Source organism: Aethalodelphis obliquidens, unplaced genomic scaffold, assembly GCF_003676395.1.
Source record: "Aethalodelphis obliquidens isolate GAN/ISIS:26980383/991018 unplaced genomic scaffold, ASM367639v1 scaffold53, whole genome shotgun sequence".
Taxonomy (NCBI): Eukaryota; Metazoa; Chordata; class Mammalia; order Artiodactyla; family Delphinidae; genus Aethalodelphis; species Aethalodelphis obliquidens.
This window is the reverse complement of record NW_020837997.1, coordinates 14223924-14244319: the sequence shown is the minus strand read 5'-3', so window position 1 is coordinate 14244319 and position 20396 is coordinate 14223924. Positions and strand designations below refer to the sequence as shown.

The 20396-nt window shown below is 60.7% G+C and overlaps 2 protein-coding genes across 5 annotated transcripts; one reads left to right on the top strand and one right to left on the bottom strand.

Annotated features, from left to right (window-relative positions):
- The first annotated feature begins 2600 nt into the window (after positions 1–2600).
- FSTL3 (follistatin like 3) lies at positions 2601–8835 on the top strand. Of its 2 annotated transcripts, XM_027085964.1 has the most exons (6): positions 2605–2772; positions 4128–4313; positions 5562–5715; positions 6486–6701; positions 7248–7513; positions 7604–8835. In XM_027085964.1, exons 1-6 carry the CDS (start codon positions 2670–2672, stop codon positions 7657–7659), a joined length of 981 nt encoding a protein of 326 aa, XP_026941765.1. In that variant the 5' UTR covers positions 2605–2669; the 3' UTR covers positions 7660–8835. The 2 variants fall into 2 exon arrangements, with proteins under 2 accessions (XP_026941766.1, XP_026941765.1); XM_027085965.1 differs by lacking the exon at positions 5562–5715 and having other exon boundaries at positions 2601–2772; positions 7286–7513.
- A 553-nt stretch (positions 8836–9388) lies between these two features.
- Positions 9389–13588, bottom strand: PRSS57 (serine protease 57). 3 transcript variants are annotated; one of them, XM_027085966.1, is made up of 5 exons: positions 13381–13588; positions 12911–13064; positions 11819–11963; positions 11179–11433; positions 9389–10011 (listed from the first exon to the last, which is right to left on the bottom strand). In XM_027085966.1, the coding sequence occupies exons 1-5, from the start codon at positions 13457–13459 to the stop codon at positions 9664–9666; spliced, it is 981 nt and encodes a 326-aa protein (XP_026941767.1). In that variant the 5' UTR covers positions 13460–13588; the 3' UTR covers positions 9389–9663. The 3 variants fall into 3 exon arrangements, with proteins under 3 accessions (XP_026941767.1, XP_026941768.1, XP_026941769.1); XM_027085967.1 differs by having other exon boundaries at positions 9712–10040; XM_027085968.1 differs by having other exon boundaries at positions 9793–10036.
- Between the last annotated feature and the right edge of the window lie 6808 nt (positions 13589–20396).

Genomic DNA, 20396 nt, shown 5'->3' with positions numbered 1-20396 from the left:
CTTTCTGGAGACTCCAGGGGAGAATCTGTTCCTTGCCTTTTCCAGCTTCTAGAGGCTGCCCACATTCCTTGGCCGGAGGCCCCCTCCTCCCTCTTTAAAGCCAAAAACAGCAGATCAAGTCCTTCTCATGTTGCATCTCTCCAACCACAGTGGGGAAGCTCTCCACTTTCAAGGATCCTGTGATGACACTGGGCCCACCTGGATAGCCCAGGATCATCTCCCATCCCAAAGGCCTCAACTTAATCCTATCTGCAAAGTCCTTTTGCCGTGGGAGGTGACATATTCACAGGGTCCAGGGACCCACATGTCTCAGGGGGCTGTATTCAGGCTTTCTCTTACTTGTAGCACACACATCCCATGACTTCTTTTCCCATCCCTCCTTCCCTCCCCCACTGTTCAATCTAACAATGTAAATGTCCTCCTCTTCTGAGAAGTCTGCCTTGATCTCCCCAGGCTGGGTCAGGTCCAGCGTCCTCCATCACAGCTCTGTTTATGTTGGACTGTCACTGTCGGTTTCCCTGGGGTGGTGAGCAGGGACTTTGGGGAGTCATGATGGGTATGGGCTAGGGAGGAACGTTATGGCAGGCGCCTGGGGTAGGAAGCAGGCTGCAGGCTGGGTCGGGGTGGTGAGGAGGGCACAAATGGGAGATACTCAGAAGAGGGCTCCCCAAAGAGGGCCATGACTTTTTTGAGGTCACCCAGTGCAGAGCCTCTGGGCTGGGGAGACACGCCAGGCTGGGGAGCAGAAGGCCACTGGCCGCTGGCCTCAGTTTCGAACCCACGCCAGGCCGACAATGGCCCTTTTATTTGCACAGCTCAGGACGGGGTGGCTGAGCCATGGTAGGGTCAGGTCTCGGCCAAGGTCACCCTGTCCAGCCCCCGCACACCCTTGCTGAGAACACAGGGTCTCATTCCTGCCCCATTTCCCAACAGGGGAGAATCTCCTTGGACTGTCAGAGGCCAAGGCCAGGTAGAGACAGCTGGGTGCCCTCCCTCAGTGCTGCTAGGAAGTAATGCGGCCCTTGGCACTGCCCTGGGGACACGGGTCAGGCTGGGCAGCTAAGGTGGAGTAAGTGGTCTGGGCATGGTGTCGGCCAGCAGCAGATCTCGTGCATGCAGAGGAAGGGCTGTGCCTTCAGGGATCCTGTTTCTACACCCAGGGTGGGGGCAGATGCAGGGATGGGGGGCGATGAGGCATAGGTGGCCCTGGGAGATGACCAATTGCCCTCAATCATTTTTGTTTTTTCCTAAAAGCATTTTGCACTCTTAAAAGTTATACATTAGTTTGTTTTTCTATGTATTTTCTTGTCTATGACTCTGACAAACCATGAGCTCAGCGAGGACGGGACTGGGTCTGCCTTGGTCAACCTGAGGCTCCAGCATCCCCCAAAGGTCCCTGCTACCAGAAGATTGACACTAATTATTTCCCAGAAGCACAAACACAGAGGGGCTGCACAGGACCCATGAGCCTGTTGGGGTGCCCTAACAATTTGGGAGGCCCCCAAGATTGAAGAGATCAGCTCCAACATAGGAAAAGCAGGGGCTTCCCTCGTGGCACAGTGGTTGAGAGTCCGCCTGCTGATGCAGGGGACGCGGGTTCGTGCCCCGGTCCGGGAAGATCCCACATGCCGCAGAGCGGCTGGGCCCATGAGCCATGGCCGCTGAGCCTGTGCGTCCAGAGCCTGTGCTCCGCAACGGGAGAGGCCACAACAAGGAGAGGGCCGCCGACCCACAAAAAAAAAAAAAAAAAAAAAGGAAAAGCATCCTGCTGCACTGAGGCCCCAGCGGACTCAGTGCTTCCCAGGCCCACGCTGATGTGGCCATCATAAATTGTGGAAAACCCAGGATTCCAGGGTGTCCCAGGACAGGGAGCACTGCCCCTTGGAGGAGAGAAGTCAGCAGGTTGTTGATGTGGCCTGGGGGCACGGTTTGCAAAGGCCTGGGGTGTTTGGTGCAACCTCAGCTGTGAGGGGCAAAGGCCAGGCACAGTGGGCACTTTACCACAGTGTAACTCTTGTGGTATGATTATTGCTGTCAGCGATGTTGTCAGGACCATCGTGTCTCTGGGGTCTGTCTCTGCCACACCTCTCTGCCTCTGTTTCCCACCCCACCAGCCTCCCCATCCCTCCACGCGCTCACACCCAGCCGTGCCCACCGGCTCCAGCGGCCAACCAAGTGGCCAGGCGGATGGCCGGGGGTGTGTGATTAGGGAACTGGTTGGGATTGAGGTCCCTGGGGCGTGTAGGGACGGGGAGGACAGGCCAGGAGTCCAGAGCACACTGAGGCCACCCCAGCGACCACATGCAGAACACGACGCGCACGGATCCGCAGACGCGCTCCCCTTGGTTCACCGGCCAGTCCCCCAAACGCACGGCGACACCTCGAACTCACAGCCACGAGCTCGGCTCCCGGGTCGTGCCCCCGCCCCCGACCAGCTGCCGCCCACATCGCGCGCGACACTGCCCCGCGCCCCGCCGTCCCCGCGCCCCGCCGTCCCCGCGCCCCGCCCCGGCCGGCCCGCCCCGCCCCGCCCCGCCCGCAGCCCGCGGGACCTTTATAGGGCGCGCCGGCCGCGCGCTGGAAGTGGTGCCGCCGCCGCCCTCCCTGCAGCCCGCCCGCCCGCCGCCCGCGCGTCCGACGCGGGGGCCGCCGCCGTGTCTGCGTCCGCCATGCGTCCCGGGGCGCCGGGGCCACTGTGGCCACTGCCCTGGGGGGCCCTGGCGTGGGCCGTGGGCTTCGTTGGCTCCGTGGGCTCTGGGGACCCCGCGCCCGGTGAGTGGGGCGGCCGGAAGGGGCGGGCGGGGTGGGCCACCCACGTGGGCCTGCCCGGAATGCGGGCCTGGGGGCGAGGTCGGGGGGCGCGGCGGCGGTGGCAGAGAGCGGTGACCCGTGGTGACCCGTGGCCGCTGCAGGTTGAATCTGGGAGGGCTTGAGCCTCCCCTCCCCCAGCCCCAAAAGGCCCAAAGGAGGGTCACCAGGAGGTCAGGAGAGCAGATGTGACTCCTTCACAATTTATTTATCAAGAATCTAGTCACAAGAGCTGCTGACAATTATTGGGCGCCTAGTGTCTGCCTCTTCCGTCCTGGAATCCACGCAACAGCCCAGTAGTGTGGGCACTCTTCTATCCGGTTTCCAGGTGGGGAAGCTGAGGCACAGGGTCACACAGCTTGTAAGTGGCAAAGCGGGGATTTGAACCTCGACCATCCGGGTCCCAATGCTCCAGAAAGGCAGGGCTGGGTGGCTGGACTCAGGACCTCCAGCTGGGGTCTCAGATTTTCCCTGGGTCTGGTTCAGGCAGACAGGTCATTGGAATCTCACACCTGCCACTTGCGGAGGTGCCGGGGAAGTCACATCCCCACTCCTGGCCTCAGTTTCCCCTTTTATACGGGGTGCCAATGTGCTGGGCTGCCCAGAGCTGGTCCCTGGGAGGCGCTCAGCACAGAGCCTGGGAGCTCCATGGAATGGGGGCCGTGGCCACCCCCGCCCCCACTTAACGGTGCAGAAACCGAGGGCCATCTGCCCCCCACCCCACCCTGCAGCCCCACCCCAGCCCCGCAGTGAGGGGAGAGCCAAGCCCCCTCCCCGAAGGCCGCATCCCCGGGGAGACAGTGAGCTCATGCGAGGGGAATGTTCCCGAGTTGGAGTGAGTAAGAGGCGGGCCAGGCGAGGGGGGGCTGCTGGGCGAGGGGGCTCCGCGTGCCCTCGGGCGCTGTCTAGACAGAGGGCAGAGGCGGGAGAGGCGGCTCCAGGGCCCGCTGACCCTGACACGTCCAGCTCCGGGCGTTTGCCTGCTCGGGCAGGATGCCAGGCCCGGGCTGGGGGCCTGGACCGGGGTGGGGGTGGGGGGGAGGTTCCCAGGAGGGGGTGGGGTGGGTGCTGGAGCAGTGTTGGGGCTGGAGCCCAGAGAGGAAGGGTCCCCAAAGAATCTGCAGCCAGGGTGGGGACACCTGTGCGGTTCTCTGCCCCTCCTTCCCAGGTCAGGGGCAGATTATCCCCTCCATAATTACTGAGCACCAACTGTATGCATCGCCATGGGCCGGCAGCTGGCTGGAAGGCCAAGGCCTGGGTGGGGGGGGGGCACCGGAGGGCGCCTCTGGCCACGTGGGGACTGGCCCGCTCGTCCGCAGGTGGTGTCTGCTGGCTCCAGCAGGGCCGAGAGGCCACCTGCAGCCTGGTGCTGAGGACGGACGTGAGCCAGGCTGAGTGCTGTGCGTCTGGTAACATCGACACCGCCTGGTCCAACTTCACGCACCCGGGGAACAAGATCAGCCTCCTGGGCTTCCTGGGCCTCGTCCACTGCCTCCCCTGCAAAGGTGAGACCCTGGGTGTCGGCCGCAGGCCAGGGTCACAGGGTCAGAGGCGGGACAGCCGAGAGTGAGCCCCCCGTCTTGGGGGCAGGCAGAAGCTTGAGGCTGCCGGCACGGGGATCCCAGGCTCAGAGAGGGGTTGCGGGCCTTCAGGCTCCCAGCTTAGCCACCTGCAGGTGAGGGTTCAGGAAGCTCCAAGGAGTCCCCAGTTTGGATTCCAGCCTCTAGGCCCTTGCTCACGAGGAGCCCTCTGCCAGGGTGGCCTTTCCCACTTGCCCTGCACCTGGTGGATGTGCTCACACCTAGCTCCTAGGAAGGTGGATTTTCCCCGACTGGCCATTAGGGTTCATGACCCCACACTCAGTGTTCCCAGACACTTATCTGCCCTTGACCCCGCAGAGTCCAGGGTCTGGGGTTGGGCTTAGCTGTGGTTAAACAGCTGCATGTTAAACAAGCGTGTGCCTCTGCACCATGCTCTGCGAAATGCTGCCTCCCCCATCAGACTAGGGGCTCTCTTTAGGCAGGATGAGTAAATGACTAAGTCAAGACATCGTCTCTGCCCTGGAGAAGGGGTTGGGGACTTTCCCAGCCCCCTGTGCAAGGCTGAACCTGAAAGGACCCAGAGGGCGCAGGGGGGCATGACTTGAAGGAGGTGGGCTCTAGAGCCAGGGTGCTGGCGGATGATTAGGAGTTCGCCAGCTGGAGAAAGCATGGGGGAGAGCATCAGCAGAGACCATGGCCTGGGATCAGACCCTGGTGGGTGGAGTCAGGACAGGGGCACAGGGAGGAGGCTGGAGCTGAGGGCTGCAGACCTGCAGGCCAAACTGAGGAGCCTGACTGGCCGCTGGGGTGTGATTAATCCCAGATCAGCCTGGCTGGGTGGTCCCAGACTCAACTGCCATGTGCCCTGGCTCCCTCCAGAAGCCCCTCTGGCTTCTGGGAGGAGGACAGACTTCAAAAAGTGCCTGGCCTGGGCATGAGACGGTCCAGGACCCCCTCCCCCCCGCCCCCCAACCTTGTCTGGCCTTGGGGACAGGAACTCAGCCCTGCCACTTCTGTTCTTGCTTGCGTGAAGCCACCCGGGAGAGCGTTTCCAGATGTGCGTGTGGGCGGGCAGCATGGGAGGCGCCCAGGTGCAGCCCACATGCCCTGGCACAGGGACGTGGGGCACGCCAGCTAGTCTCTTAGGAGCATCCATCATTTTCTGCTCACCCTGTAAGGTGGGTTTCCCCATCAGCCCCACTTTACACACAGGGAAACTGAAGCTGAAACATCAACTCGAGCTCAGAGACGGCCCTCCAGACCCACAAGCCACAGAGCTGGGGGGTCCATCGGGTCCGGCCTGGAGTTCTCACGCCGAAGTGCCCTGGCTGTCTCCAACTCACAGCTGTGACCGTTTCCCCCTTTTGTAAAATGACGACAAAACGGCACCACCTTGTGGGGGTAGATGGGAGGCTGCACTGGGCCTGGGAGGCCAGAAGCAGCCGTTAGCCGGGCCCGAGTGGGGGCGGGGATCTCAGAGAGAGACTTGTCTCCCTACCTGAGAAATGGGGCTGCGGGGGGCGGTAACCCCTGGTTCGGAGGGCTCGGGTTGTGGGAGGCCCCTTCCTCAGGAAATGAGGCTCAGACCAGGCCGACGCCCCGCCCTCCCTGACACCTCCTCCGGGGAGGTCCTGGCAGGCACGGGGAACAGACGCTGCCCGTCCTCCCTATACCCGCGCCTGGACGGGGTGGAGCCCCCCGCTCCCCCCGCGGGCTGACGCAGCCGATTCCCCGCCGGCCTTCCCAGAAACGCGCGTAAATCAGGGAACAGACGTCAGCCCGAGCGGGTGGCCCAGCTGCGGAGCGAGAGCTGAACCGGGGGCGGAAGCCCGTTCCTCCCGGACCCCCAGATTCCGGGCAGAGACCCCCCCCCTCCCGCCCACACTGAGCCCCGCCCCCCGACAGAAGCCCGCCCCAGGAGCAGCGTCGAGTCCGTGTCCACCCGGGCCGTGGCTGAATCTCGTCCCTAACGGTCCCGCCCCCAGACCCCCAAATCAGTCTCCTCCCCTGTGGGCCCCGACTCCGGCCCGGCCTCTATCCCTCGGAACAGGGAGGGGGCGAGGGCGCGGGGGGCTCTGAGGACCTCCGGCCTCGGCCACGCGCCCCAGCCCACACGTGTGTGTCCTCTGTCCACAGATTCGTGCGAGGGCGTGGCGTGCGGCCCAGGCAAGGCCTGCCGCATGCTGGGGGGCCGTCCGCGCTGCGAGTGCGCGCCCGACTGCTCGGGGCTCCCAGCGCGCCTTCAGGTCTGCGGCTCGGACGGCGCCACCTACCGCGACGAGTGCGAATTGCGCGCCGCGCGCTGCCGCGGCCACCCAGACCTGCGCGTCATGTACCGGGGCCGCTGCCGCAGTACGTAGGGGCGGGGCCTGGGGGAGGGGCGGGGCCACCGGGCCTGAGCATCCTGTAAGGCCGCTGCCGCAACGCGTGGGGGCGGGGTCTTGGCAGGAAGGGGCGGGGTCTGAAATCCAGGGTGTCCTATTATGTCTTACGGATTTGGGCGGGCTAGGCGGGGTGGCACCCCACCCACCAGCCCTGCTCCCAGGCCTTGTGCTAGGCGGGGCTTAGATGGGAGCTCGTGGGCGGGGCCTAGCGGAGGGAGTCTATTGTCCCGCGAGAGTGTCACTGGATTAGGTCTTTTGTGGGGTCATGAATGAGAAAGAGTTGGGTGCAGGTTTGGAACGGGGGTTCTGGGGCTCATATGGGGTGAGAGATACGAGTGTGTGTCAGAGAAGCTTACTGGTGCAATCAAAGGGGGGAGGGATTGAGGGTGGATCTGGAGTGTGGGCGCGGTTCGTGGAAGGGGTGTGGCTTCTGGTGCAACAAGGGGGCCACGTCTGAGGGTGGGACCCTGAGGGCGGGTTCGCGGCGGGGGCGGGGCCTGTGGCCCAAGTTAGGAGGAGCGCCCCTGACCCTCCCCGACGCCCCACCGGCAGAATCGTGCGCGCACGTTGTGTGCCTGCGGCCGCAGTCATGCGTGGTGGACCAGACCGGCAGCGCGCACTGCGTGGTGTGCCGCGCGGCGCCCTGCCCCGCGCCCTCCAGCCCCGGCCAGGAGCTCTGTGGCAACAACAACGTCACCTACATGTCCTCGTGCCACCTCCGCCAGGCCACCTGCTTCCTGGGCCGCTCCATCGGCGTGCGCCACCCGGGCAGTTGTGCAGGTGCGGCGAGGGGCGGGAAGCAGCGGCGGGGTCTAGCCCCCAGCCCCTCTCCGCGCCCGCATTTCTCTTTTGGTCCCTCCCACTCTGCAGGCACCCCCGAGCCGCTAGATGCTGAGTCGGAGGAGGACGAGGAGAACTTTGTGTGAGCCTGAGGGACCGGCCTGGGCCTGGCGTTCAAGGCAGCCCCGTTTTATTTATTGCCACAGCAGAGTCTAATTTATGTCCCACGGACACTCCTCAGAGCCTGGACCGGGACCATTTTGGGAGCCCTGTTGCCCCCCGACGATACCTTGGAAGGACTGGGGGAAGGAGGCCTGGGAGCAGGGCTGGTGGGTGGGGTGCCACCCCAGACCTAGGTACCCTACTGCCCAGGAGGACCCCACGCTTCTCCTTCCTCGGGGATAACTCTATTCATTGTCGCTGCCACCGAAAGGGCTGGGGACTTCCTGCCAGCAACTAATGAAGAGGCACCCTGGCCTCTATTGATAGAACAGGGACCATGGGGTGAGAGGGGGTCCACGGCCTGGGTGTGTAGAGATGAGCCTCAGAACATGCCCAGACCCCAGACAGGCCAAGGAAGCAACCACTGTCCCCCACCAGCCCCAGGGTAACCAAGGGGCTTATCTTCCCTCTCCCTCCAGCTCCCAGTGTGTTCTGTGAAGGCCCCTGAGAAAAGCCCAGCTTGTCCCCAGGGACAGGGTGCCATCTGGGCCTCTGGACACAGGACTTGGGCATGGAGAGGCTGTATCTGCCCAGAATAGGGCACCATGTCTGGTGGTACCCGGCCCACTTAGGGTGGGACCCGGTGGGGTCCCTGCTCACCCACTGGCCCAGGACGGAGAATAGACACCAAGACCCACTGCACACCTGGCATCCTGGAGCCGTGTGTCTGAGGGGCACCCCAGTGCCTGCTGCCCCGTGCACAAGTGAGGTCCAGACCCGGGACCCTCTGTCCCCCGCATCCTGCCCTGGCCACGCCTCTAAGCCCTGTTCCCAGCTGAGCCCCCCCTGCCTGCCAGCCGGGTTCCCTCCATCTTCCTGGGCTGTTGCTCTTTGTCACCTCCCTGTGCCTGTGTGTAGACTGGAGGTTCAGACCAGGGTGGGGGCCCAGCGGGGCAGGAGCCCAGCTCCCCGAGTTTGGAGCGAGGAGCACAGGGCAGTGGGGCTCGTCCGTGTCCTTCCCAGCCTCCAGGAAGTGCCTTACCTGTGACACCTGGAAAAGTGCCCTTGAGCAGTGGGTTCGCCCGAGCCCCCGACAAGGCAACCTCCCCCGCCCTGGGGTCCTGCCTCGCCTGCCAAAGAAATAAACACTGAAAAAGCCACTTTGGATGTCCAGGCCTCGGTTTGCCCGCCACCTCTCTGAGCCTCTGCGCCGCCCACTTTGGTAGGGGGTTACCAGCCTGGGTCCTGGGGTGCTGTGATGCTGGTGCATAGTGTGTTCTGGAAGCATCCAGCGCAGAAACACAGGTGTACGTCCTTGGGGCGGCCACTGCCCGACTCGGGGCCTCAGTGCCCACCTTCAGGCGGTGGGCGGCAGCCGAGGTAGAACTGGGGCAGGTGGGGTGAGGGTGGGTGGGAGAGTCTTGGCCTTTCTGGGGCAGGGGAGGGGAAGAGGGGGGCCAAGATGGCTTAGGGCAGCCCCAAGAGGCCACCTGGTTTAGGGTCCAGAAACGGAGGCCTGGCCTGGAAGGGTTGGAGGTACCATAGTGACACTAACACGATTAGTAAAAGTACCAGCTGGGACTCGCCCAGCCTTGCCGCCAGCCGGGCACCATTCACTCAAAGCGCTTTTCAGAGGGTGAGCCAGGCCAACCTGAGACCCCACCCTGAGGACCAGAGACCCTACCCTCTCCCGGCCTCGGTTTCCCCGTGTGGGGTTGGCTGGAGGGCAGAGGAGTGGCGGTCCAGGTAGGGACCAAGGCGGGGAGGCCGTCCCAAGCTCGGGCTGTGAGGCAGGGTGGGAAACTCCAGAGGGGTCAGCGCGGGGAGGGTGTGGGAGGGTGGAGAGGGGCCCAGGTCCTATGGCTCAAGGTCCTTCCGGGAGGGAGTGGTGGAACCGGACCCTCGGCCACGCTGAGGCCAAGGAGAAGCTCAAAGACGTGCGTGGACCCTGGAGGCAGACCATCGTGTCTGGTGAGCCAGTTAACACTTTATTGTGTTATTTTGCCCTTTTTGTTTGGAACTGATTCCCCCCTATCCCACCTGCCATCCCACACACACCAGGCTTCCTGGGGTTTGGGGGCCCATGGACCCTCTGCCCCAGCCACGGAATTTTCCAGGCTGGAGCTAACCTCATCTTGTTCGCTGCTGTGGTTCAGGCAACTCCTGCTGGGCCCCCAGTGGTCCTGGGTGGGGGGCTGGGCTGGGGGCCGTGCGGGCCCCGCCGAACCACGTCCCAGATCCAGGTCACGAAGGCGGACACCAGTGTGTACACGTCGGGGGTCTTGGGGTCGCCGCACCAGAGGCCGGAGAAGGAGACGACGCCATGGGCCCGATTTCTGCAAACCAGGGGCCCCCCAGAGTCTGCCTGGAGGTGGAGGCAAAGGTGAGGCCATGGGTCCCTCTCTGGGCCTCACTTTCCTTAAAGGAGCTCATACGGGTGAATCTGAGAAGGACCCTCCCTGCCTCAAAATCCTTCCATGGCTCCCTAGAGCTTTTACAGCAAAGACTAAGCTCCTCACCTCAGCCTTTAAGGGCTAGAGGATCCAGCCCCCACCCACCTGTCTGCCCTCCTCTCCCCCGACTTGCTTGGTTCCAGCCATGCCTGCCTACCTTGCTCTTCCTGCAGCAAAGCAAGCTCCAACCTCTAGGCTTTTGCATATTCTTGAGATCCGTTACTGCCCCCTGCTGGACACTGCTTGTATAAATACACAAGTCGGCAGCACCTTGTGCAGTACACAACTTGCGCAGCTGTACACAGCAGCTCTGTGACTGGTCTCTCTGCCTGGCATGCCTCCCCTCAGATCTTCTCAAGGCCCCTCCAACTCTCAAAAGTACTTTCCTCAGAGAGACCTACCGGAACACTCACCGTAAAACTCCTGCTTCCTCCTCTCCCCTCACCTCCCCACACCTATCACCCTAATTGTCACCTGGAATCAGCTCTGACTCTAAGAAGTAGGTCCTATTTGTGTGACAGTTTTACAGATGGAGAAAGTGAGGTCCCGAGAAGTGAGGTGACTTTTCTAAGACCACACATCTGGGGAGTGGCTCAGTCTGGACCTGGACCCAGGCAGTTGGGCTCCAGAATCTGAACCACTGCACTCTCGTGGCTGGAACAAAAGACACCGCCCCCCACCCCCACCCCACACCTGGACTGAGTTTCTTCCTTGGCACTGGGGCCAAATTTGCCATTAATCCATACAAGGGCTTAGGAGCAGGAGCTTCTTCCTTGAGATCTGGACCTTGCTTTTTTTTTTTTTTTTTTTTGACACTGCTTTTAAAGACACAAATCTGTAGCTGTTTGTGCAGTGTGCAACCCGCACAGCCATACATGGCATCCCTGTGACCCTGGGCAACTCCGTGCCCTTCCAGGGCCTTAGGTGAGGCCCATCCGGTCAAGGGTGAGCTGGGACTTAGTTCCCAAGGCTCTGCCCAGCTCTGACCCTCTCTGTGGGCCTCAGTTTCCCCACGCAGTAAGCAGGCAGGACAGAGACTGAGTGTCTCACCGAGCAGAAGCCACGTCGCCGGCGGTCCCCACTGCGGGTGCAGAGCATGGCAGGGCTCAGCCGCCCCTTCCAGGAGCTGTTGCAGATGTCCAGGCCCAGCACGCGGACCTCGGCCTCCATCAACACAGGCGGCAGCTCCTCGAAGTCGGACACGGAGCCCCAGCCGGCCACCTGGCACCGTGCCCCGGCCCTGGGTGGCCTCCGTGGCAGCCCCAGCAGCCCCACTGCAGGACCCAGGATGGCAGAGCTGTTCAGCTGCAGGGGGAGCACTGAGGTTAGGCCCCCCCCCCACCGCAGCCACCCACCACTGCTCCTGCCTGTTCACCTTTCTGGGTTTCTTCTTGGCCTCATGGAGAGAAGTCAGTGGCAGCCGTCATTAGGCTGTCGGAAGGCCACCACGCGCCACTGCCCGTCAGGCCTCAACTGCCTCAGACCAGGACTCTGGTCTTCCCCAGCCTCCAGGCCTCGAGTCTCAACCCCTCAGCTGCCCAAAGGGTCTTTCTAACGAGCCTCTCCTTCCCTGCTCTGAGCACGGGTGCTCACAGGATCCCAACAGCTGATTTTAAACAAATCAGGCCATCGTTGGTGTGGGGGGGCCTGGGACCCGCGTCTGGCCCTCGTCCCCCACGCAGCGTCTCACCCGCAGCAGACAGATGTCACTGGTGTGGGTGGCCAGATGGTAGTCGGGGTGCGTGAAGACAGCCGAGATGCTGAACACCTGCTGCGTGGCCTCTGCGGTGCGCAGGTCGTGGGCCCCTAGCACCACCAGGCCCGTTTGGGGGTCTCTGCGGGGTGGGGAGGGTGGTTGTGAGCGAGGCTGGGGTGAGGGCCACCCGGCATGGGCCAAGCAAATCCATGTCACCCTCATGCCAGCCCGTGATAATAAGCGTCACGTTTATTACTGTTCCACCTCAATTATGGTATTAACTCCGATCGCAGCAATATGAATTGAATTGAATTTTTTTTTGGCCACGCCGCGTGACCTGCAGAATCCTAGTTCCCCGACCAGGGATTGAACTCGCTCCCCCTGCAGAGAGACCATGAAGTCCTAATGACTGGACCACCAGGGAATTCCCACTGCAGTACTTTTTAAAAAAAATTTAATTAATTAATTAATTAATTTTCGGCTGCATTGGGTCTTCGTTGCTGCGCTCAGGCTTTCTCTAGTTTCAGCGAGCGGGGGCTACACTTCGTTGGGGTGCCCGTGGGCTTCTCATTGCGGTGGCTTCTCTTGTTGCGGAGCACGGGCTCTAGGCACGCGGGCTCAGTAGTTGTGGCTCGTGGGTTCTAGAGCACAGGCTCAGTAGTTGTGGCGCCCGGGCTTAGTTGCTCCGCGGCCTGTGGGATCTTCCCGGACCAGGGCTTGAACCCGTGTCCCCTGCATTGGCAGGCGGATTCTTAACCACTGCGCCACCAGGGAAGCCCCTGCAATATTAATTTTAATACTTATAAAAATATACTTAGAATGAATATAATACTCATTATATTTATTCTAATTCCCACCTCGATTATAGTATCGCCTCCAATAATTTCAATATGAAGGTTAGTAATCGTTATAACAATATGCTCAGGACAAGCGTAACGGTTATAACATCGGCTTATGGTCACGGCGGCTGCTCGTTCCCTACTTCTCCTGCCGCCCCTCCATCCCTGATAAACCCCCCAGCTGAGAGGCCTGTCTGCACGAGCCCTCACCCCACCCACACCAGGGCACCCCCTCATCCTGGCTCACCTGTCTCTGAAGCAGTGGGCGGCCGACACAACCCATCGGGTCCGCAGCAGGAAGCCCCCGCAGTGGTGCTGGCCCTGGAAACTCACGGACGCCATGTAGGGCCGGGAGTGGGGGGTCACCTTGTGGCCCCCGATGATTCGGGACGCCCAGGAGCCTGCAGGCAGGGTGGGCAGCGAGTCAGGGACGGGGCAGTGTGGGGTAGGGGTCAGGCCGGGCGGGATAGACAGACACAGAGATGCCCAGAGAAGGCCGTGGAGTTTGCCGGGAGAGGGGCCGGGTGCACTAAAAGCTGGGTCCGGGCCTGGCCGAGACCCCAGCTGGGCCTCATGCCCGCCTCCCAGCTGAGACCCGAGAGGAACAGCCATGCAGGGGGCTGAGTAACTGACCACGTGGTGCTACCTGGAGCTTCCTGGGTGGGGCCCCTGTACGGGGCTCTGATGGGCTTGGTTGGGCTACTCGGGGGTCCTCACCTGGGGGCCTCATGGGCAGCATCTGGAAGGCGGTCAGAGTCAGCAGCAGGCAGGCCCAGCTCCCCTCCCCGGGCCTCATGGCTGCTGCAGGTCAGCCTCTCCCTGGAGAGCTCTGCGGGCCATGGTCCACCCACCGCCCAACGGCCCAGAAATGGGGAACTGGGCTGTGGCCTGTGGTCAGAGGCCCCACCAGCCCAGTTCTGAGCCCGTGCTTCGGAAAGCCTGATGATTCTCCTGCATCGGGGTCGTTGATGATAATCGTAATGGCACGGGAAGCCAGGAGCCAGGGCAGTGGAGTGGGCACGGGGGCTCTGGGGGCTCCCGGCTCTGCCAAGACATGTGACCCCAGAGGTCCCTAATGCGTGCCATGCCCCGGCTTACCCAGCATCTCCCAGGTACGCAGCTGGCAGCACAACAGCCCTCGCTGCCCCTCAGGGCTGGGGACCAGCTCTCCAGCTGAAGGGGGTCCGGGTCCAGCCCTGCCCGTCACTGCCTCAAACCTCAGTTTCCCCATCTGCAACCCCAGCCTCCAGAAAGCCTTGTGACTGCTGCTGCCTTGGTTGCATGTATTGAGGTATTGAGTGCCTACGGCATTACCAGCCTCCGGTAAGTGCTGCAGATGGAGCCCAATGTGACAAAGGCACCCACCCTTGTAGTGCTGGCGTTTCTCGGGGTTGTGGGTACAGATGAGGTGATCTGGCTTCATGGCTGAAGCACGGGCTCTGGTGGCCAGAGAACAGCGAGCTTGTCAGGTCAGTTCAGGGCCTGGAAGGCGGGGGCTTCTCCTGTGGGTACCGGGGAGCCATGGAGGCTTCAGAGCAGGGAAGGGGCAGCAGGGCCTTGGTGAGGGGCCACACACAGGGGACACACAGGTCAGAGGCCCTGTGCTGCCTTGCGGAGGCTTTGCTGAGACCCCGTGCCCGTCCGCCATCAGTCACTAAAGTGGAGACGCAGAGGGACATCTGGGAGGCAGGGGACCCCGCACAGCATGGAGGAGAGCGACTGGGGCTAGGGGTAGCCCTGTGCAGAGAGGGGGCCAGTGTCACAGGAAGGGGAACGGAGGGTCAGTGGCCGCTGCTCACAGTAGGCTCACCCCACACACGCCTCGGAGGCACAGAGGGTACCTCGCCAGAACGCAGTGCCCAGCCCGGAGGACCAGGGTGGGCTCCGTCAGTGCCGGGGCGGGGGAGGGTGGTCCTCCCAGCCCATCACTCAGCATTGCGACAAAGGTGTGAGGGCGTGGGATGGACGGAGAAGGTGAGGTGGAGCTGGAGGTGGGAGAGACCCAGTGGCAGAGACATGGAAGAGAGGCAGAGACAGAGAGATAGACACAGAGATAGACACAGAGACAGAGGGAGACAGAGAGATAGAGGCAGGACAGGACTCCAACATGGGTCTCATGGGGCTAAATCCAGGCGTGGGCAGGGCTGGTCCTTCCGGAGGCTCCAGGGCAGCATCGGTTCCGCCTTTTCCAGCTTCCAGAGGCGCCGCATCCCTGGCTCGCGGCCCCTCCTGCATCCTCACAGCCGGCGGCGCAGCATCTCCCGTCTCTCTCTGCGTCTGACCCTCCCGCCTCCCTCTTATAAGGACGCTGTGATGACGCTGGGCCCCCGGGAATCCAGAGTCGTTCCCATCTCTCTTAACTCAATCCCACCTGCAAGGTCCCTTCTGCCCCATCAGGTGACATACCCACAGGTCCCAGGACCAGGATGCGGAGGCTGTGGGGCCGTATTTAGCCAACCTCAGCCCCCTGTGTTAATTAGTTTGCTATGTTGTTATCACACCCATTTCACAGACAAGGAAACTGAGGCACAGCCTTGAAAGCTGCAGGGTGGGGGTAGAACCAGCTGGTTTGGAAGGAACCGGCCGTGCTGGCATGCAGACTCCTAGATCTCAGCCCGGATAGGCCCACTGATCAGGTAAGAGAAGGTCATTCTAAGCCACTAAGTTTGCAGTGATGTATTACTGCAGCTGCGGGAAACCATCAGGCCCTGAACATGGAGGAAAGCGGGAAACGTCCATGCGAAAGTCGTTTCCGGGGTCTCGGCCAGAGCTGGACCCCGCATTTCCCTCGGAAGTCAATGCAGGCGGTAGCAGATGATTCTTCGGGAGACTTTGGTGGCTCCTGTCCACTCTGGCTCCCTGGGGCTGTCCTGTCTCGTCTGTGCCCCAAGGCCTCAGTCACTTCCCCCAGCCACATGCCCCTGGGGGTTGGTATTACCCGAAGCTGCAGATGTGTGGAACTCATGCAGTCCTAGAGCAAACCAAGGCTGTCGGTACTGTTTCTGTCCCCATGGGGAAACAGAGGCACAGAAGGTTTAAGTACCTTGACTAAGGCTGCACAGCGAGGGGGAAATGGGGCCAGGGTTGAAGCCTCAGGCCAGCTCCTGCTGCCTCTGCCGAGGGCCGATTCTTCCCACAGCCCGTTGTATTTTCCTTCTTGTCTGGCAAGCAGTTGTGAAACCAGCAACTGTCCTTCAAGGATCCAAGTAACCAAGTCCCGAGGAACAGACTATGTGGAGTTCAGTGTTTCCACTTCCCAAACTGAAGCCCAGAGAGTGGAGCTTGGCTGGTCTGGGGCTGCACAGCAGACGGTCTTGAACCCAGAACTCTGGGACTGTCATCCTTGAAGGATCTTTCCATGGAGGATTTGGGTGGCTTTCCAAGTCAGAGCAACTCAACAATAATAATGTTGCTTCTGATGATGATGATAATAATAGCTCCCTTTACTGAACTCTTACTTTTGTTATTGATTTGTTAGAGCTCTTTACATATTAAGGAGATTAGCTCACAGTCAGTTCCTGAGCATCTGAGTGGGGTATGCATGCAGTCGGTGCTCATCACCCAGCCCTGAGTGGGGCATGCAGTCGGCGCTCAGAAAGTGCACAGCCTCTTCCCTAGCCCAAAGCAGCAGCAGAGGTTCAAGAAGTCAGGAGAGGTTATGGGGCTTGGTCAGGAGCCCCTGAGAATTTGAGAAAAGCTCAAAATCTTCCCAGGAAACCCCCCGGGCTCAGTGTTGGAGCCCAGGGACCCCACCCCACTTGGCCCCTGTGTGTCTCAGTGTCCTCATCTGTGAATAGGGTTGGTCCTTGGAATGGGGCATAGGCCCGGCAGGTGTCAGCTGGTGACGCTTTCCCTTACACCCCACACTTTACTTTTTAACCTTGTTAACTCACATTCCAAGGAAATCACTTCTTCTTTCTTTCTTTCTTCCTTTTTATTTTTTATTATTTTTTGGCTGTGCTGCACAGCATGTGTGATCTTAGTTCCTCCACCAGGTATCAAACCCGTGCCCCCTGCAATGGAAGCACAGAGTCTCAACCACTGGACCGCCAGGGAAGTCCCAGCTTCTTATTTCTTGAGTGGACGGCACTGCCTTAAAAGTAAACAGTCCAGGACTTCCCTGGTGGCATAGTCGTTAAGAATCCGCCTGCCATACGTATAGCTGATTCACTTTGTTATACAGCAGAAACTAACACCACATTGTAAAGCAATTATACTCCAATAAAGATGTTAAAAAAAAAAAAAAAAGAATCCGCCTGCCAATGCAGGGAACACGGGTTTGATCTCTGGTGCAGGAAGATCCCATATGTCGCGGAGCAACTAAGCCCGTGCGCCACAACTACTGAGCCTGTGCTCTAGGGCCTGCGAGCCACAACTACTGAGCCTGTGTGCCTAGAGCCCGTGCTCTGCCACAAGAGAAGCCACTGCAATGGGAAACCCACGCACCGCAACAAAGAGTACCCCCACTCGCCACAACTAGAGAAAGCTCAGGTGCAGCAACGAAGACCCAACGCAGCCAAAAATTAAAAAAAACAAACCAAAAAAAAAAAAAAAAAAACAAAGGAAGCAAATAAATCTCTAAAAAAACAGAATAAACAGCCCAATCCTGCATCCTGCATCCCAGCCAGGTTTCCTCTGGATGCCAGCCCTGGCCAGTGTGGGGTGGTGACAGACACCACTGCCCTTCACAGACTTTCTCCTGGACCCACATCCAAAGGCCTGGCAGAGAACGGAGGAAGCGACAAGTAGGTGTGAGTGGCTGGCATGTGGGGGCCCTGAGCAAGCCCATTCCACAGATGGGTGAACTGAGGTGGCGGGCAGAGCGTCACCACTGCTGTCCACGTCGTCTGCCCTTGCAGCCTCCAGGATTTCCACAGGGGGGAGGATGGGTGTGGGGATGCGGCTTGGCCACTGTTGTCTGGGCCTCGGTCTCCTCCTCTGGGAAACAGGTGACCCCAGAGCATCTCTGAGGGTGTGGCGAGATCTCAGCGGGGGGCTGGGTGCCCTGGGCGCCCCTCGTCTGCAAACTGGACGCCAGCGCCACTCTTCCTGTGGGGAACGTCAAAGGAGATGGAGAGAGGTATGCAGCCCTTCATTCCATGAGTGTTTATTGAGTGCCTGCTGCGTGCGGGCACTGCATGAGTGCAAGGGGGGGCAGGGGACACAGCAACAGGAAGACACAGACCCCTGCCCTGGTGGAGAGACAGTGAATTGACATCGTCTGCAGCAGAATTAAGTGGGGAAGGAGTGACCGGAGTCGGCAAGAAGCATAGGGAGGGGGTAGGATTTTAGGGCAAGAAGGAAACCCAGTAACCCTGGTAGAGTGAGGAGGGGAATCCAGGAGGAGCCCAGGGTGGGTGCGGAGAAGGTGTCTGGACAGCCCAGCGGGGTGTGCGGCAGGGGCAGGGGAAGGAAGGGTGCTTTCAGTGTTCACCTGGCCCTCGAGAGCCAGACTGCAGGGCACTGGGGAGCCATAGAAGGTGCTTGAGCAGGGCAGGTGGGGGCAGATCCTCTGGTGAGAGTGGAGAGGAGAGAGGAGGTGGGGAGACAGGGAGGCTGTGGTTGAGCTGGAGTGGGGGACACAAGGCCTGAGCTAGAGTCAGGGCTGGGAGAGGTGAGGGGGTTTGCGACTCAGGGACAGGGGAGGAGTGGGCTCTTGGGGCCCACACAGAGCCCAGTGTCAGACCCCCCTGGAGTCCAAGCGCCCAGAGGATGTCCGGGAGCAGCCGGGGCTGCTGTAAATAAAGTTTTTTTTGTTTTTTTTAAATAAATTTTATTTATTTATTTTATATTTACTTTTCACTGCGTTGGGTCTTGGTTGCTGTGCGCGGGCTTTTCTCTAGTTGCAGCGGGCAGGGGCTACTCTTCGTTGCGGTGCGCGGGCTTCTCATTGCGGTGGCTTCTCTTGTTGCAGAGCACGGGCTCTAGGCACGCGGGCTTCAGTGGTTGCAGCACGCGGGCTCAGTAGTTGCGGCTCGCGGGTTCTAGAGCGCAGGCTCAGTAGTTCTGGCGCACGGGCTTAGTTGGTCCACGGCATGTGGGATCTTCCTACACCAGGGATTGAACCGGTGTCTCCTACATTGGCGGGCGGATTCTTAACCACTGCGCCAACCAGGGAAGTCCCTATAACTAAAGTTTTATTGGCACATGGCCACACGATGTGGCCATGTACTGCCTCCGGCCACTTTTGCACCGCAATGGCAGAGCTGAGTCCTTGCCACGGAGAGCGGCCGGCCCGTGATGTTGAAAATGTTTACCATCTGGCCCTTTACAGAAAAAGTTTGCCAACCCCTGAGCGAGTGTATGCTGGGCCCTGTTTCAAGTCCTTCGTGTATGTTTGCTCTGTCAACCCTTCCAGTAGCCCTAGGAGGTAGGGAAGTGAGGCTCAGAGAGGTTAAGAAACAGACCCAGCGTCACACAGCACCTACAGAGCTGAGCTGGAACTGGAACCCAGGCCCCCTGATGTTTCTGAGTCTTTTTCTTTGTTCTGTTTGCTAATTTATCTCATCGTTTTCCTGCTAAATGGGTACATGTTCATTGTAAAAGGAGGGTGCAAAGGCCTGTGAGAGGAAAGGCAGCCACGCCCTCCCCCGTCTGGGGTGCATCGTGCCCCATTTTTCTCCAGAGCTCATCCAAGCCTCTTTCCCTTTACACACCCATTTACTGAGCACCAGCTGAGCAGAACAGTTTTACAGAAACCCTAAGGGCTTTGGAAGAACCTCCCTCTCTGCACCCCCCTCCCCCACCCCATGGAATAAGTGTGTTCGCGGCCCGGTGGCTAGTGTCCTTCTAAGAACACGTTGGTGGGGACAGCTCCTGCCTCCCTCCTGCTCTGTGGGGTCTGCACAGATGAAGGATCCAAGATGGACTACAGGGAATCGAGGGGACGGCAGGGGAGCGAGTCGGCTCTTTCTGCTGCCTGAACCTGCTCCCCACCCTGGGGAGCCCCCCGTCTAGCCCAGGCTGGGCCTGACCCCAAACTCCAACCTGGGCATCCAGCTGCCCGACCAAGGCCCCTTTGTCATCTCCCAGGCCCCGTTCATGTCCGCATGTCCTTCTAGGAGCTCAGGCTGGAGAGGGGAACCCTGATGCCTGTCATCCCTCATCCCATCCCGTAGCAATCCTGCAGCCTCCCCCTTCAAGATCCATGCAGAATCCACCTGGTTCTCACGCTGGTCCAGCCTCTGCCATGTCCCTGGGGGCCCCAGTTCTGCCTTTTCTGGCCCCCAAGCCCCCCCCGCCCCCTTAGCCCCTTTTCATCCACTCCCCACCTGGCAGCTCGAGCGGCCTTCACAAACACAAACCGGGGTGACCCCTCTCCTGCTCTAAACTCTGCTGTGGCTCCCCAGTGCCCTCAAGACAAAGTCTAAGTTCTCCCTGCCCCCTCTACGGACCCCTCTCACTCTGAGCACGCAGGCCTGTTTGCCCCGCGGGAGCAGATTCAATTCCTTAACCCTCATCCAACTGTAGGGCCGTCCCCAGAGCCCAGCCACTGCTCAGAAGACCAGCAATTGCTCTATTATGATTATTTCTCCTCAAACGGGTCTGGCTCGGTCCCACCGCCGGCCTTTTGCGCTTGCAGTGCCCGCTACCCTGATGCTCTTCCCCAGTTACTCCCGCAGGCAGTCTGCGGGTCCTTCCGCCCGCAGTAGGGCCGTGGTCCTCGGAGCGGCCTCCTGGACTTCCCCCGGGCTATTTGTCCCCATTCGCTCACCCTCCGGACCAGGAGCCGG